The 18,084-nt window shown below is 36.0% G+C and overlaps 1 protein-coding gene across 2 annotated transcripts in view; it reads right to left on the bottom strand.

The window, feature by feature from the left end:
• The window catches only part of LOC134531785 (GRIP and coiled-coil domain-containing protein 2-like), an 83,375-nt gene that overhangs the window by 11,816 nt on the left and 53,475 nt on the right, over window positions 1–18,084 (bottom strand). For both annotated transcript variants that reach the window (XM_063367702.1, XM_063367703.1), the window contains 6 exons: window positions 16,592–17,029; window positions 14,881–15,087; window positions 10,494–10,735; window positions 8,268–8,481; window positions 7,371–7,583; window positions 3,835–3,946 (listed from right to left, as the gene is read on the bottom strand). In XM_063367702.1, the coding sequence (XP_063223772.1) occupies window positions 3,835–3,946; window positions 7,371–7,583; window positions 8,268–8,481; window positions 10,494–10,735; window positions 14,881–15,087; window positions 16,592–17,029 (1,426 nt within the window). The remainder of the gene's footprint in view (window positions 1–3,834; window positions 3,947–7,370; window positions 7,584–8,267; window positions 8,482–10,493; window positions 10,736–14,880; window positions 15,088–16,591; window positions 17,030–18,084) is intronic.

The raw sequence follows: 18,084 nt of genomic DNA on the forward strand, positions 1-18,084 counted from the left end.
TAGTAGCATTTCTGCATCTTGATTTTAAAAAGTATTTTTTTGGAGAGAGAAAATAGCTAGAAAATGATGTTTTCAGTACAATATTTAGGTATGAACCAAGTAGATTTCTTGAAAGCATTAAAAGGACTTTCAATACAGATTTACCTTTATTTATCAGCTATATAATGTTTTGATTATAACTCAAATCTCATAATTGCTTGAACACAGCATGACAGTTAAGAGCCTTGAAACACTAGAAACACCAGCGAGCATCTCACTTGTTCCGCATCACTAAAAAAAATACACCTGTTGCTGGTAAGACCAATTAGCATGAAAACATAAAATAAAAGAATAATTTTAGCAAAAACAAACCACAGCTATAGGTTTATAGTAGGGATGGGCCGGATGAATCCTCGAATCCCACCGAATCTCTAGTATTCGAAAGATTCGAAATTCGAGGGAAAAGATTCGGGATTCGAGGAAAATATTGATGTAAATGTAGTACTTCAAAAACTTAAATGCTTACAATTTACTTGGCCTGTTTACGTTTTCCTTGGAACACATCCCATTGAGGTACAGTAGAACCTCGTTAATACGTGATGGTCGGGACCGAGATAATCACGAATTACCGAATTTCACGGACTAGCGATTAAAAGCCCGGAAGGTCTTGTCAAGCTTCTCAGACACCGCAGCTGAGTTAAGGCCAAGGTCATGTGACATCTCCCGAGGCTTACTGCGCCTTGGCAGCAGATGGATAAAAAATAGTAAACTCCCCATTATTCGTGTTAATTGGGACCCGCCGATGCCCGGATAATTGAAAACCTGTAAAAAAATAATAAACCCGGATAATCCGTTCACGGTAAGGGCCGGCCGTCTTCGAACTAGTGTCTCGGCTTAAAAAATACAGCACTGCCTAACCATTAGTTCACGGTCATTTACAACAGCCAAGAGAGAAAGATAAGATAGTGCTGACCTTGCACACATAAACTTTGGGTAGGCCCCCTCCCCTCCCCTTTGTACAGCCGAATGCCAGTCAGACATGTCACTCGCCAGGCGCCTGCCATGCGTTGGCGGTGGAAACAAACAAAGGGAGACGGAAGCAGAAGTCAGGACATCCCCCTCAAGTTTAAAGAGTGACAAATGTGACAGCTGAAAGGGGGGCGACACAAAGGGTCGGTACAAACAGCGTTGCAGAGTTTGGCGGCCCACGCGATGGCTTGCAGTGTTTGCCAGCCGCCGGCCCGCGTGACGCCCGCGTGACGTTAATTTTAAGCGCTGACAATTTTTACTTCTCTTTTTTTTTCCTGCTCTTTTAAATCGTCCCGGATTATCTGATTCCCGAATTAGCGCATCACGGATTAACGAGGTTCTACTGTGTTGTACCTTTAATTCGTTATTATATAAAAAAATTATTAATCATGTACTGATTTGGGAAACTTACTTTATATTCATGAACATGGATGCATTGTCGCTACATTGGTATTAAATAAGGCATAAATCACAGATGTATTCTCAGAATATGCTAAAAAATAAAATAAAGCACATTTAGGATCTAGACTAGTTATATGAATCTTTTTTTTAATAACTTTACCAAGAAATCTGTTACTTAGTAATACAAAAATAATGCCGACTTTCATCACAAGTTACGGTCGCACATGTAGTAATAACAATGAAATAATGAATGACAAAAATTAATACATTATACAATTATTATTTTAATCGCGATTCAATTTTAAATATTCTGATACACGTTCTATTTATGAATTTTTTTAGGACCAAGTTTGGTTTGTGTAGACTACCAATGTTAAAATATGTATTATCTGAGAATTCCATGATGGCCAACCAATGAATTTGTTAGCCAATCATTTTGAGCAACACAAAAAATTACTAATATTAATATAAAGAATTTTAATGAGTAAACTAGAGAAAACACCCCGTCACTTTTAACTTCGGGCATATTAATCACTATGCTTTAGTGAGGCTTAATTTTAAAAGATGCACGACAATATTTCTTATGGCCTAAAACCATTGAAGCCAAGATGGCGCCTTTCAGTTTCCATTAAATATTTCAGGAAAGCGTTTATCTTCATTTGGGACTTAAACAAATGTCAAGTTGGTAACTACAAAATATTGTTCCGTCGGATGTTGAATTTCATTTTCCGAGATCCCTGGGTACATGAATCACTGTACTCACAGATAATGCCTGAATGCCTTAAATCCACCAAGTAGGATTCTACAGCAATTGATGAAGTGACCAGATTCTTACGTGATCCTACAGTTAACCCAGGAATAAACATCCTCGAATATTGGAAAACTCAGTCTGCGTGTTCACCCAGGCTACATAAACTGTCCAAAAAATATTTGTGTTCACCACCTGCGACAGTGTTCTCTGAACGTTTGTTCAGCACTGCAGGAAACATAAGTGACCAAAAACGGAATCGTCTTGATCCAGACCGTGTCAAAATCCTTGTTTTTTAAATAATAATTTAAAGGGTTAAACAATTCTGCATAATGTTTAATTTTTTCTCTTAACTTATAAATTATTTTATAACTAACCCTGAGATCTGGATTCGGATTCGAGGTACTGTTTGGGATTTGAATTCAAGATTCGGATTCGGGAAAAATGGGATTCGACCCATCACTAGTTTATAGCAAAGCATATTACTTAAATTAAATTTTTCACAGACTCCAGTTCACGGGTGTTACCATTTGGTCACAGTTTCAAATACATTCTTAAACACAGGTTTTTTAAAATTAGTTTGTAAACCATCTTCCACTAAGGCTCCCAACAAACAGCGGGGATCAATGCTCTCTAATATAAACCAAAATCATCAAAAACCTTTTTTCTGCTTTGATTAACATTTTTGGTAGGCATCTGCTAAAAGAGTGGAGTGTGATTATAGACTGCATGCTGTTGACTTAGGAGACTTGTCAACAGTGTCTGCTTTGGCTCAGTCTCACTAAAAGATGCAACAGGCTAGAAGTCTGGCACATATTTTAGCTAAAGCAGAAAAGAAAATAAGAGAAAAATAAAGGTAAAAATTTTAAAAAAAACCTGCGACAGGCATGCGTTATCTGTCACATTCCAATGTGGAGGGTGAGGTAGTACACAACACTGTTAAAAAATGGTAGAAGTAATGCAGTTTGTGGGCATGGTGGGTAGTTTTACAATTAAACAGTTTCCAAATTGCTAAAATAACAACAACAACAACAACAAAAGTGAATTTCCTAGCCCCAAAAAAGTTTGCTATATTATTCGTCCCACTTCAAAGACCTCTTTCACGAGATAAAAATCAAAACCAGTATAAAAAAATTTCACTGCATACCACAGTGCATCAGAACTCTGTATGAATGGATACTCAACACACAAGCTCACATTTGGTAAATACAGCAGTTTTCAATAGTTAGAACAAAACTTTGTGAGCACTGTATCTTTATACTCGAGTTTTACTTCAATTCGAAATTTTTTTTGATATTCACTCAAACTCAACTCCAGTAGAACCTCGATTATCCATGACCCGATTAACTGGGCATTTGGTTAACCAGGTTCGCAATTAAAAATTAAACATATTGGGGTGGGGGGGGGGGGGAGGGGAGACCAAGCCTACGAAGTGTAATAATACATTAGGGAAGGGAGAATAAAGGAGTAAAACTAAAAACTACGTATTAAAAGTATAAACGAATGGACAATTAAACGGACTAGAATTGCCTGTGAGAAGAAATACTAGTCTTAAATACATTTGAATTTGATTATCCGTAATTTTTGTTTATCCTTGCTGACCTTCCCCCCTCCCCACCAATTACCCCGGTTAATCAAGTTTCTATTGTACACTTATTTGGGTTTTGCATACTAACCTGAGTTATCTTCTTCTGTTGCTGCCAATAGCTTGTCCAATGGAACAGGATGATGAAGGTGGTCCCTTGAAACCAGATGATTAGGAGAAACTGAGTTTGTACTCTCTGACCCCTGAATGAAAAAGAAAATTTTTCAGGATAACACATAACTTGAGAATAACAAGTTCAGTAAAATTTCATCAGTAGGCACCCTCATTTTGAACTTTTCAGCACTTTTCACACTACACAAGTATGGTTTCTCAAAATTACTACCCCAGTGGCCACTTAAGTTAAGCGTTCCATAATTTCAACATTCAGTATATAAGAAATGTTTTTTATTGAGAATGTGCAGTAAATAATAAAAAGTTAAAATAATATATCAAAAGAAAATAATGGTTGAAATTTTAGCTGAGAAAGCACAAACTAATATTATAAAAAAGCTGCTCTAATTACAAAATCTCTGTTATAGTTATAGCACTTTTCACTGTTAGTTGGCAGAACCCCCCTGTTGCCAATTTATCTTACCGGATGCCATAGAGTAGTTGCAGTCTGCAAATTAACTCTCTCGTAAAGATGAAATATTTACATTATAAAGATAATTTTGGGGGCAATCTTGATTAAACTAAGTTTGATATTTTTAATGTCTTTTTTCTTTGCATGATCTTGGCCATAGATAATGTGCATAGATGCATTTACAATTTCCTATACTATACACTAATTTAAACAAATTTTTTTTGTTAGTGTTAAAACTGATTAATATTAATATTGATTAACAAATATGGGTATACTATTCCTTCGCAAACAAATAAACTAAGTATAGTAAATGAATTTTAGTTATTATTGATGACAATAAGAGAACTTCTTTTATTATGTAAAAAAAAAATATATAAATATATGGTTAAATAATTAGAACAATTTCCAAATTATAAAACATAATGATGTAAAACATAAGACATAAAATACTGTGAACAATATCATTGTAAATTTATAAACTATAATTACTAATTAGTATTTATTTCATTTTCTGCTTTACATTCGTATGTGTTTCTGATGACCTTAGGGGTTTGTTTGAACTAATTGTAAATTTTTTCTTCACTGATTGTTTTTTTTTATGCTTTATAAAAAAACTCTAAAATATTAAACATAACATATTATTTGTTGTTCTTTCTAAAAAAAACTTAGTTTATGTAAACAGTGAATTTAGTATTATTAAATTCAAATGTCTTAACAGGAGAAACAGTAACCATTAAATTCAGGCATTCCATTAGATTACATTATATGTAAGGTCAAAAATAATACAAGTTGAGATTCTCTAATTTTTGTCCATATTTTACATAGAATCATAAACAAATTGGAACTCATTTTGCAAAAGTTACTTTTGAATAACTTTCTCATAAAACCTATCTCAAAAATTGTTAAAGGTAGGAAAAAAATGAATAGATAAAAACTGTAGAAAATTTAATTTTACTAGCAAAACTACACACACCCTATTGCACCACTGTTTTTGTACTTCTTCCACTCCAACACCCAGACATTCAGACACTTTGATTTTTATGCTCTCACATAAACATGTACAGATTTGGTGGAAAACTACAGGCTCTGCATCCAAAGTGCAACACTTATGCCATTCTGACCGCTACTATAGAGCACTAATGCTGTCTGTCGCACGGTACCTCCCACTTCAATTCCCTCCTTTTTCATGCGACTGCTAGCGAAGGGAATCCCTTCCCCCTCCATTATTCACCCACCTAGGCCACCACCATCTATCTCTGCATTCTTTACTTCTATGTATGCATACTTTGATAAAGATTGCTTTCAGCTGCAGTGATGAAACTCAATTTTTTTTGTAACTGCCGCTTGCTGTTTCTAAATGGGGCAGTGTAAATCATGCTTAGTAACCAAAAAGCTTACAAGAAAACTCTCGTTAATACCACAAAACGTGAAAGAAGCCAATGTTGTAATGTTCACCATGCCATCTTCTTATAACTAAATATAACACTAAAAGAACTTTTAATGCACCCTCCCTTAAATGCAGTATGTTCAGATATTTACGAAATATAATATACCCTGTTTTATCGCATAATCATCGCAAGCGCATAATCGTCGCACCCATATTTTAGGGCATCAAAGTTTGGATAAAAAAACTCTCGCGTAAACGTTGCATGATGTTTTTGTCCTGCTGCTATATTCCGAGCGCTTTTCCGTATAAAACTATGTATTTTAAAGTAGAAATCTAATATTTATTCGGACATTAGCGTACCACTTACTTATTTAAGTAACGGAAATACGAAGTTGTCTGATGTGTAAATTTTCTTTTAAAGATGTTTTTAAACGTTATAACGTTATAACCTTTATCTGTTTGTCTGCGTCGCCGCGGTGTAACACTTATTAAAATGTAGTCAGCGCTAGTTGGCATCATTCATGTTTGGTTATGTTGCTTCCTGTATAGAGCGCGCACACGTAGTAGAATATCTATATCTCGCCGATTCATGCAACGCGAGCTCTCTGTCGAGTGCCGAGTTGACTACATTTGATAGCCCGCACTCTTTCGTGGTAAGTGTGTACTATGACGATAGTTATGCGTTAGTTCATGTCACAGATTCAAGTGGCTCGCATTTGGGTCACAGATTCTGTTTTTCTATTTAAAGTTGAAGAAAGATTTTTGTTGCATGACTTATTAATATAAATTGTTTTGCGTGCTCTTTTATACTCCACTTTTTTTTAAAAATAAATGTACTTTCCATGAATGGGTTCTGTTTTTATGAAGAATTTTACCTAAGAAAAAGATTTTTTTCCCGCAAATACGTCGCACCCCTACTTTTCAAACTTGATTTTAATATAAAATGTGCGACGATTATGTGATAAAACACGGTATGTGAATAATTTAAGTTATATACAAGCATTTGGTTATGGTTTTTTTTTAAGGCAATGTTTTCAAATAAAAACATACATAAAAAAAGAATCTCACTTTAGGTTGCAAATTTTGTAGAAATAATACTGGCTTTAAATAACTTCCCCATTTTCAGGTCTCTGATTAATGTATATGGTTATACGGAGCCAAAATTTTAATATCAAATTTTAAAAAAATGTTTTCATTAAACAAATATTGAAATGAAGATGGTTTCTTTTGGTTGCATCTAATCTCATGATGATTTTGTTGAACTACTAAAAAAAAATTGTCAGTATGTTAAATTTAAATTTAAATTTATCATATAAACATAAAATATAAATTTTTAGAAATATTTCAAAAATTTTTTGTTACCTTACTGAAAAAATGTAATTTTTTTGAAACTTTACAAAGCTACATCTGCAACTTTTAAAATCTATGGTGAGTATCTGCAACTGTGAATCACCAAACAAGGACAGCAGTAATGGTAGAAATATTGCTTTAGAAAGAGAGAATAAATGCCCATTACACTACACACTGCAAGTGGTATACAATGGTCCAACAATTTTTGCCACCAAAAATTAGCCCTTTAAATAAATAAATATATGACTCAAAAAGAGCTGTGGTTGAATCTTCAAAAGGCATCTTCACTCAAGACTAAGCACTTTACCTCAGCATCTTCCCTCTTGAGTAGAGCCATCTCCACCTCAGGTCTTGACGGGTCAAAGGCCTTTCCGTCCGCACTGCTCTGCACTTTGGGAACTTGTCCATCGAAACCTTCTGGTGCTTGCTGCCCCTGCAACTTCTCCTCAGCAGTTTCTAGCCTTTGCCTCAAGGTAGCAGTTTCATCTTGCAACCGAGCCTCAAGGTCTTCAATCTGTTTCTGGAGGGAAAAAAATAAAGATTAACTGTGTAGCATTGCAGGACAGTGCCTTCCCCAATTTTTCTTAAAGTTTTTATGAATAATATGTTTTAACAGTAATACAGTATGTAAGTTGTTTAAATAATTTTCAGGCATCATAACCTAACTGTGGTACATGTGGTAAATCATCGAAACTTACAATGGATATTTTCAAATAACTTTGATGATAACATTTTACAGTTTATAATTGTTTTCCAGGTTAAATTTTATGTTTGCTTATGTTTTATGAATGTACTCTCTTAATTAATTACAGTTTATAATATTTGTGTATTGTTTAAGCCTATTTGCTTATTATGAAACAGCCATGTAACTGTAAATTTACCGAATTCTACCTAAATAATTACGTTTGTATATGTTTTAAAATGGTCTGTGTGATGGCACACTGGAACTTGACATTTCCCCTTCAAATTACTATCACTGAGGAACTTCCATAACTTTTCAGGTTTTAATAAAGTAACTTAACCTGACCTTTTCAGAATGTGTACACCCTGATAATGTAAGCCTAAGACGTATTTTATTTCATAGAGGATAGGATAAGGTTTGAGAATCAGACGAAGGTCAGCTATTTAAGATGATAAGGTTTAAGGATCAGCTATTTAAGATGAAAATGTTTTTCAAGGGTTCCACTGTGGCAGTTCGTCTTACTTTGTAGCACTGGGTGAGCATGTCGTACTGGAGCTTCTGGTTCCGCATGGCCTCCTGATGGTCCAGCGCCGTCTTCTTCTCTGCCTCCTGGAGCTGGGTGGCCTGGGAGCGAGCCTGCGCGAGGCTGCTGGCCAGCTCCTGACACCGCTCCAGCAGCGCCGTCTTCTCCTCCCTCAGCGCTTCCTGCTCCGACAACGACGACTGCAAGTGCGAGCTGTGCGTGCAGGGAGGAACGCCAGTCACAACACACTGCGTTTATAAAGAAAAATCCAAAAACAAATGCGTGTGTCGTCAACAATTATTCACAAAATCAAACCAAGAAACAAAGCTTAATAAGTCGTCAACAATCACTAATAAAAACCAAGAGAAATTCAAATCAACAAGCGAGAGTAACGTATCCACAAGTGAGCAAGATCACACTGACCAGTCGCAAGACAAAGGCACGGGACCGGGACGGCAATAGACGCGCGCGCAGATGCTATCAGGTGATGCGCGCAGTTTACCGGTATTGGCTAGCGTGGACAGTCTAGAGGGGTGGTATCTAATTTTAAGCCGTCTTTTGTATGCCTGCCTGCTTATAGTACAGCGCTCGCCAAGATAAACGTGAACACACAGCACCCAACAAAGTGTAACAGACTTGTTTTTCAGCCGATTTTACTCAAATTTTCGACTTTCTCTGCTCAAATTTTACACGGTTTCTCAAAAAAGTTCAAATAAACGGAATGGACGCATCAGAGGGGGTTCGCATCGGCGGGATTCTACTGTATTTATGTCTCTCATAAACCATTAACAATAACAGTCCAAATGATTTCAAGTTCATAAAAATATACTGACACATGACAAATAATAAGTAACAAATAATAGAAATTAAAACAAATGACTTATGCCCTATTCAACTTCAAATTTTCGTGAAGAAATACTAATTCTTAAACATGTAAACTTCTTAATTTTTCTCTTTTGTTAGTGGCTATATCGCCAGCACTCGATTCGATAAAACTTTTTCAAGTGCATTGCATTCTGCTCTTAAGTAATTTCTTGAAGAATTTCCAAATACATGCTGATGTCACACCAGTATCACCTTTACCACTTCTGACTGCAATGCCAAATTTAGAAACCACACATTTTTATCTCATAAATTTACCGTAAACAATTATCACATCCACTTTTGAATCACATTCTCATTTTCCATTATTTACTTTTGATCATACACGATGACCAACTGCAAAAACTTAAAATCACTCTGATGTTTCTGAAAATCAAACAGAAAATGACGGCCTGAATATTTGAAACCAAGATGGCGTCTTTCGGTTTCTTTGTTAGAAACGGAATTTGTATCATTTTGAATATCACATGTTTGGCAATATTTTTCACTGCTGCTCTAATAAAGTTCATTTTCTAACATAACCTAAAGATAGGGTAAAGATGTTTACGTTTGTTAAAAGTAATACTCATATTTCATCAGAGTTTTTATTTTTAACAGCATTTACTAATGATTGTTGAATTTTATGTTTCACAGATAGGGCTTATGTTTTTTTTTTATATCTTAATATTCTTAATGCTTTGTCTGAACAATACATGTGCCAAGTTGCTGTTACATGAGTAGATAGTGATGAAAACGTAAGCATATAATGTCTTTTTATAATATAAAATTTTGTTTTACCGACTGTTTTCACTTTTACAAAAAAAAATAGTTTTTCCAAAGTATTATCCAGAGGGAAAAAAAAATTATTTTTTCCTGAAGATCGGGAATGGTCCATATCCCGAAAATTATCCAGAGTTTCCGGATCCCGTCCAACTCCACTATTTACCAATAGTATAAAATATTGAACATATCTCTGTTTGAGTCGCCAACTTAAAATGCATGAGCGCCACCGAGATGAATAGACAGGAAAAGCCCTCTAGTAATAGTAATGACTAGGGACCGGAAAAATTTGCGGGTTCAATGACCTGCAAGATTAACTCCATAGTTATACGTACACTCGGTCAAATGCCACCCACTCATTGGCCGCTGTCTTGTGAGGCGTCCCAACGCAGCAGCCCGTGATTCGATAAAGCTTCGGCCAGGTTGTTTCTCACTGGCCCAGAGTCGTCCAGGTGAGTTGCGAGCCGATAGCAGAGGCAGCGCTGAGCGTGTAACTGTTTGTGTTTTAGCCTATCGCGAAATGAATCCGCGAATTTTTCCCGGTCCCTAGCGATGGCGAGGTGACGGCGCGTGGGGAACAGGACCTGGTCTCCTCCAGCCGGGCCTGCAGGGCGTCCGCCCTCCCCCTCAGCTGCCGCGCCTCCTCCGCCAGGTCCTCGCGGCCGAGCCGGGACCGGGCGTCGTCGTCGCCGCGCGACTTCTGGCGCAGCACGCTCTGCGCGCGCACCTTGTAGCTCTCATACTCATCGCGCAGGTTCGCCAGCTCGTCGTCCCGCTCCGCCAGGCCCTCCTTCAGCCTCGCCGACTGCTCCTCCAGGGCACGTACCTGCGGCACACGCGGACGTTACACTCCGTCGAGACAAAAATATATATTCATTTGGGTTTAAGAGGCCACTCCAGTGATCCAGGGGCACTACGCAACCCCGCGTTAACCTCATGAGATTCAATGCGGTTTTCATCTTGCTTATGACTAATTAACTAATATAGATTTCGAAATGACGCTTGCTTGACATGCAAGACAACGATGCTCTTATCCAAAGCCCCTTTCTTCAAAAACGTGCATAACTTATTGTTTTATACTAATCTTTACTAACATGAATAAGTTTTTTGTCTAGGTTTGGACCATAATTTAAGCACGTTTTTGAAGAAAGGGGCTTTGATAAGAGCATCGTTGTCTTACATATCAAGCAAGCATCATTTCTAAATCTATATTAGTTAATTAGTTATAAGCAAAATGAAAATAGCATTGAATCTTAAGAGGTTAACGCGGGTTGCGTAGTGCCCCTGAAACACTGGAGTGGCCTCTTAAGGATGAGCGATAGAAACCGTTTGTCACCAAATTGGTTTCAACAGTTTAAATGCCAAAATAATTATTTTTACCTTTTAATATTAATAATAAGCCTTGGTTAAAGCAGACATCACACATAAAATTGAGTTTATTGACCACATTATTACAGTTTTAAATAATTCTGTAATGGCTGCCTGTTTGATAAAGAGATAAAGAGATTTTTTTATTTATTTTAACTTTTAAGTAATACTTATGAAATATATTATCAGAAGCCTTGCCAGAACAAAGCATGCTTACGAAAAAAAATTCTGCATATTAAATATTGTAAAATCAATCCAGAGTAACTTAACATAATAAATTATATAACAAAATTGTATTTCTATCTATTATTGGTTTTATATTTGGAAACTTCTTTTCAAAGAAAAAAAAATTACAAATACACAGTTATAAATTTCTCCTTAAATATTATTTCTTATGTATTCAAAACCTAGGATGCACCCGAATTACATGCTAATGAAGTCATAATTTATTGAATTATTTAATAATATACAAAGTAGTAAAATTATGTTCTTAGATATCACTATATTGAGTCTTTAACTTTTACAACTAGATAATAAACTTCTTCAGGAAAAAGTTACAATAATTAAAACATTTCACTCAACAATAATCTTTTGTAGGCAATAGGTGACAAAATAAATGCATCACTCATACAATGAGATGACTCACAAAATAAAAAAAAACCATAAAATTACAGATGTGAAAAACACGAGTAACAACCATCACTGACCAGAGCCATCTTGGAGAATGCCTTGGACCACGAACAAAGTGAGTGATTATGAAATGAAACAATTAAGCATTGGAAGCTTACAGAACTGCCACCAGGTTGCATGGGCGGTACCAAAAAAAATGCTCCTGGGAAAGAAAAAAAAATGGTCCGGAGGGCAGATATTATATAGGAAATCACATGAAGAGGTGAGGTGCAACTGCAAGACAGCTGCTAAAAATCACATGGGCAGCACACCGGGACGCTGTGGACAGGCGGGCATTCCCCTGTGGAGACGAGTGCTCTGAGGCTAACAAAGAAAATTTGGCGAAGAATAGGAAGGCTAACTGACTGGAACTATTATAAACTTACTTGGGTGTGCCCTTAAAAATTTAAATATTTCAAAATTGAAAATTAGAGAAAAAACATAAACTTAAGTTAAAATGTAGTCAAAATTTGGAAAAAAAAGTTATATGACTAAATTTAAAATAAATTTTACTACTGCAAATTTAATTTTAAAAATATTATGCTTGATCTAGAAAAGGCACACCCAAAAATTAATTCAATACTAAACCCCAATGCAACAGCCAGTCAATATTAAAATCAGGCACTCCATTAAAGAACCCAAATTTTAAATATTAAATGACAAAAAATTGTTATGACTAAAAAACTGTCTTAGTGTCTCATTGACAGCAGAGTCATAAGATGCTCCACTGTGCCACCTCGCTCCATAATATGGAGTTTAGAGATACATCACAGTAAGTTATCTGCTATAGCAAACCCATGGGGCAAAAACTAAAGTCTGTAATTATGTTTACCACACAAACAAAGCTGCGAATAAAAACTAGTACATATTCAAAAATTGAGGTACGTATATATTTTATACCATTAGATTCTCGTATTGATTTTGCCACTAAAAAAAAATGTACGCTTTTAAAAAATGTTGGTGGTTTAATACAAATGAACACAGTAATGTTTCTCACTCGTTGACTCAACAGGGCTAAAAATATAGCTTTGGACACTTGTCAAAGTAAGTGTTTGTAGAATTTCATGACACACATTCTGCTGGATGAAATAATCAATTGCCCAAGTGTTCCCCTCTCAGTGATTACTCACAGGACCCTGTCGGTAAATATCATGCTGTAACATGTAAAAATGCAGTGCAATGTAATACAATTTTTTTTAGATACAAATACTCAAAACTGACCTTACAGTAAATTAAACTAATAGATGATTTCAAGGTCCACTCTCACTTAAAGAGAGGTGAAGTTTGGATAAAATTAATGTGGGTTAAAGGTCTCTTAAAGGTCTTTGTCCACAAAAACTTGCAAAAAAAATTTCCTTGATTTCTTCTTGACTTTACATGACCAACATCCTGCGTCCTGTTGCTGTTTCCAAGGTACGTTGCAGTAGCATTGTATTCTGCAGGGGTGCCCACAAGGGGGGGTAACGACGCAGACTGCGTCATTAAAATTTCAGGGGGGGGGGGGGGGGGGTGGTTAAAAGACGAGAAAAATGTATATATTAATTTACATAATTATACCTTCTAATGTGAAAATACGTTTCTGGTGCTTTTATAATTGAAAGGGATCTTGTAAATCAAATTGGCAACCCTGCACTTTCCTCAACAAAAGCAGTTTGGCATCTGTCGGTTCAGGATGGAAATATTACCTGATATGACCAAAATTATTATTAGAAAATCAGTTTTAATTAATGCAAAATGTGATAAAATATAATACTTAAAAAGTATAATATTATAAAATAATTGAGTAAATCATTGAGAAAATGGCATAAAAAATTTCGGGGGGGGGGGGCTCATCATTAGGTTAGGGGGGGGGGGGGGGTGAGTCATAGTGTTTGGGGGGGGTGGGCACCTCTGTATTCTGCCACCTGTTCTGATGGGCTGTCAATAAATGCTGCTTGTAACTCATACTGCTGTTGAAAACACATCTTGTCTGATCCCCTAATTATTTTCACTAGTGTAATTTGAAAGAAATAAAGAAAATGCAACCTCCACCAGTCCCATAGCTGGCCTATAATTATGTATATAACCATAAAAACACTCATACAGAACTTTGCATTTGCCATTTCACATATAAGAGTCAAGATTTTAGGGTTTTTATTTTTATAAAAGCTGTTTTGTAATACTTACTCCACCAATATAGTCGTAAAATTTATATGCTGCATTTTCACAATAAAATAATTTGTAATAAATATAATACTAGTCTAAAACATATACAATCTCAACAATGAAACAATAAAAAATTAATTAGACAGCATTTGTAGTTTAAAGGTTTTTAATATTAAATTAGTTTTTCTGATCCATGCATTTAGGTAAATTTTTTGTCTGTAAATGACATTCCATGAATTTCAACCATTAAAAGAATACTTTTTTTATGATTTGAATTAAGTTTTGGTTAAACACTACTTAATTCCATGATATAACTTGTATTTCAATGCTATATGGTGTATTGACTTGCATTTCGCTGTTATGCTGTGTTCTTACATGCTTTCCAGTTTTATTTCGGTTTTAATCGTAATCCACCGTATAATCTTGTCCCTATTTATAGTGTGTATAACTATGCAATGAAATGACATCTGGAAAAATAATTCTTTCACAATCTAGGTGATGGCAGACTGAAGCATGACATTTTCTCTGCAAATTAATTATCACTTGGGGAATTTCCATGACTATTAACAGGACTTCGAGTAAATTACCAGAGTTTCTCAGACTTTTCCAGAATTTGGACACTGTTATGAGACAGAAAGGGATGACGAGATGAGAAAGAGTGGGGGAAACAGGAGTACCCACCTGTTCAAGACGAGTGTCCGTCATAATCCCCACTTACAAAGACTCTGAGCTCGGGCCCCCCACCCCCCGGATCGCCCTGGGCCGGGCTCTCGACGCGGGGTGCCTCACCTGCCGGGTGAAGAGGTCCTGCTGGGCCCTGAGGCTGTCCACTAGGCCCTGCTTCTCCGAGGCCAGGGCTGCCAACTGCAGCGTGGCGCTCTCGCACTCCTCCGTCTTCCGCTCCAGCCTCGCCTCCAGCCCCGCGATGGCGGCCTCGCGGTCTGCCGCCAGTGCCGCCAGCTCCTTCTGTTGGGCCTTCGCAACCCTCAGTTGCTCCTGGAACAAGACACACATCAGCACACTGCACACCGTGATTAGCAGCAACGATCCAAGAAGTATATATACCTTTAGGTGCCCACTTGGTCAGGGCTGTATTCATGTTATAAGTGCTACGCTCGCTGTGAACTGGCACGCAGCCTTCTCGTCAACATAACACAACTAACAGTATATTGCAGAGAAATTAATATAAAGGTGTAATGCAAGGCCCTCAAATGTTTTCATGTCTAAATAATTATTCTGAAAACACGTGTTTTCACTCTCCTTAAAATACTGTTTAAAAACTAAATGCGGAAACAGAACCACTCATCCGCCCTCAGCGCATTTTTAAATGTTTTTTTTTTATAAACAGACACCTCTGTGGATATTACGATCAGTTATTAAATTGCATGGTCGCTTCTCACCGTACGTGTGCCCAGTTTGGCGGGGCCCTCAACATCTCGTCAACATCGAGGTTATTAGAGATGATGAATAGTGATGAGATGATAATGGAGCGTTAAAGGAATGATCGAGTGGGGAAAACAGGAGCACCACGAGAAAAACCTACATTCTCAAGGCAACGTCCACCACACGTTACCCACTTGCCAGATGAAGTTGTTTGCAAACCTTTTCTTCATAAAAAGTGTGTAAAAGCTAGCTTTCTCAAAAATGAATGGATATGAATGCAATTATTTACACTTAACAAACAACTAAAACACACCTTTCTGAAAGCACTAAAAATGTGGTCTAACTATCTGTGTTTCGACACTCAGATCGCTATTACTAATCGTCGTCCAACTGGCAGTTTAATGTTTACTTGACATGAAGGTCACTAGAAATGGGTAAGGGGTGAAATAGTAAAATGGAGCAGTGATATAAAGCAGTGGTGAGAGGGAAACAGGAGTACCTCAAAAAAACCTATTTGCCTCTGGCAAAGTTACAACTCCAATAATTTACATTTGAATCCATCAGGAATGAAACCCTGACATTCTTTGACAGCCAGAAAACCAATCAAGAACTTGCGCTGGTAAAAACCTTAATGTTTTGATTTTAACCACAGATTAAACCTAATTTAAACATTTTTCATAGAATTATGAAATACATACATGTTTGTGAAATGCAGGAAGAATTAAAAACATAAATTTATTTTATAGTATTATGTGAGACCACTGTGATGCTTTGTAAAATAGTAAAGAAAACCATCAAAAGCAGGGCACTATGTCTATAATAACCAAAATGTTTCCCCATCACAACAGCTTAATAGAAACAGCTTTTTAGAGGAAAAGTATGAATTCATTAGATCCAAAAAGACAGGAACCAATTCTATAATATGTTTTGCAACTTTAGAGTCTGGTATGGTAACAGAGTTTAGGAGAACATAATGTGATTACAGAATTTTGTAACAAGAAGTTCCTATAATAGGAAAACAACGAACAGGTATTTATTATTTACTAGATTATAAATTTGTGTTTTTGTTTAATTATACTTTAATTTATGTGGCAAGACTAGAGAAGTTATAAGTTACCTCACAGGCTGCCATTTCAAGGTTAAGCACATTATTCTTCACACACTCTTGTTTTGACTCTTCAATTTTATCAAGCAAAGCTTTGGCCTTTTCAGTTTCTTCTGTAATCCTACTTTCCTTAAGTCTCAAGTCTTCTTCCAACCTCTTGACTAACATCTCCTTTTCCTTCCTTGCAATGTTTTCTGCTTCCTTTTCTTTCTTCAAGTTCTGCACTTGAGATACCAGTTCCTTCACAGACGAGTCCAGTTTCTGTTTGCTTCTGACACAACTCTCCAGCTCTCTGGACAATGATTCTTTTTCTTCTCGACAGTTTTGTAATTCCAGTTTCACTGCCGTTGATTCAGTTACTGCAGCTTCCAGCATCTTCTTTAAGGACTTGACTTCCGACTTTTCAGCCTCTATCTGATCTTGCAGACAGTCGTATTCCTGCTGAAGAGTCTGCAAAATTCAATGAGTAAAATAACATAAGTCAAAACCAAAACACAATAAACTAAAAATAATTTAGATACAAAAAGAGCCAATGCTTTGTTGGATTAAAAGCCTATTTTCATTACACACAAATAAAAATACATATACGAATATTCTTTCTAGTGGCATACAACACTAAGATCTACAAAATGTAAAATTCATATACTTTGGGTAGAAAATAGTTGAGTAAATAAGTGAGGAACTATTAAAAATATTTTTAACTGCTCTCGTGAAAAATATGGTTTACGTGACATAGTGGCTAAGTACTACTATGAAGTACATAGTTCTGGGCACTCCTATAAAGATAAATACATTTTGCACTAGCCAATTTCTCTTTGCAGAGATGGCTTTAAAAAATTGAATCCTGCCAAAGATAATTAAGGATATCTTTTTAAATAAATACATTTATCAATTTGTTTAAAATATTACTTTTGACAAGTACATATTTTTTTCATACTTATCCAACATTTCCATGAGCCTAAAAATATTTAAAATGTTACGCCTTGAAAGTGATATCAGTCTTTTTCAAAAGATTTCTTGTTTCACTTTATTTCTTGTTGCAAAAATAAAAACTGTTTAATCCTTATTTATGTTTTGTGCACAAAGCAAGTCACATGTTCACGATGGAAAGACTAATAGATAGAAGCTGGAAACATTAGCATCAATTTGTTCCAAAATTAGCATCTAATTCTAGATCAAAAACACATAAAATTTTAATGTTAATTTTACTTAAAAAATTTGCTAGTGCTACATGCAAGCAATCATTTTGTCGCAGTTTTACTTCATAGAATAAAAAATTGACTAACTGGATTAATTGGGTGGGGCTTATATTTTGAAGTTATTTTAGATACTACATTCAACTTGGCTGCATTACAAAGACACGGCAAGATCATGAATCATGCAGGTCACAAAAACTAGTGTAGAGAACAATTACCAGAAAATCACCACACAGTTCACATGTAACATTTGGACGAACGCCAATACCGTAATTCTGTGTGGTTTACTTCACATTCCTACTAAGCAAT

Source organism: Bacillus rossius, chromosome 5 (assembly GCF_032445375.1).
Source record: "Bacillus rossius redtenbacheri isolate Brsri chromosome 5, Brsri_v3, whole genome shotgun sequence".
NCBI classification, from domain to species: domain Eukaryota; kingdom Metazoa; phylum Arthropoda; class Insecta; order Phasmatodea; family Bacillidae; genus Bacillus; species Bacillus rossius.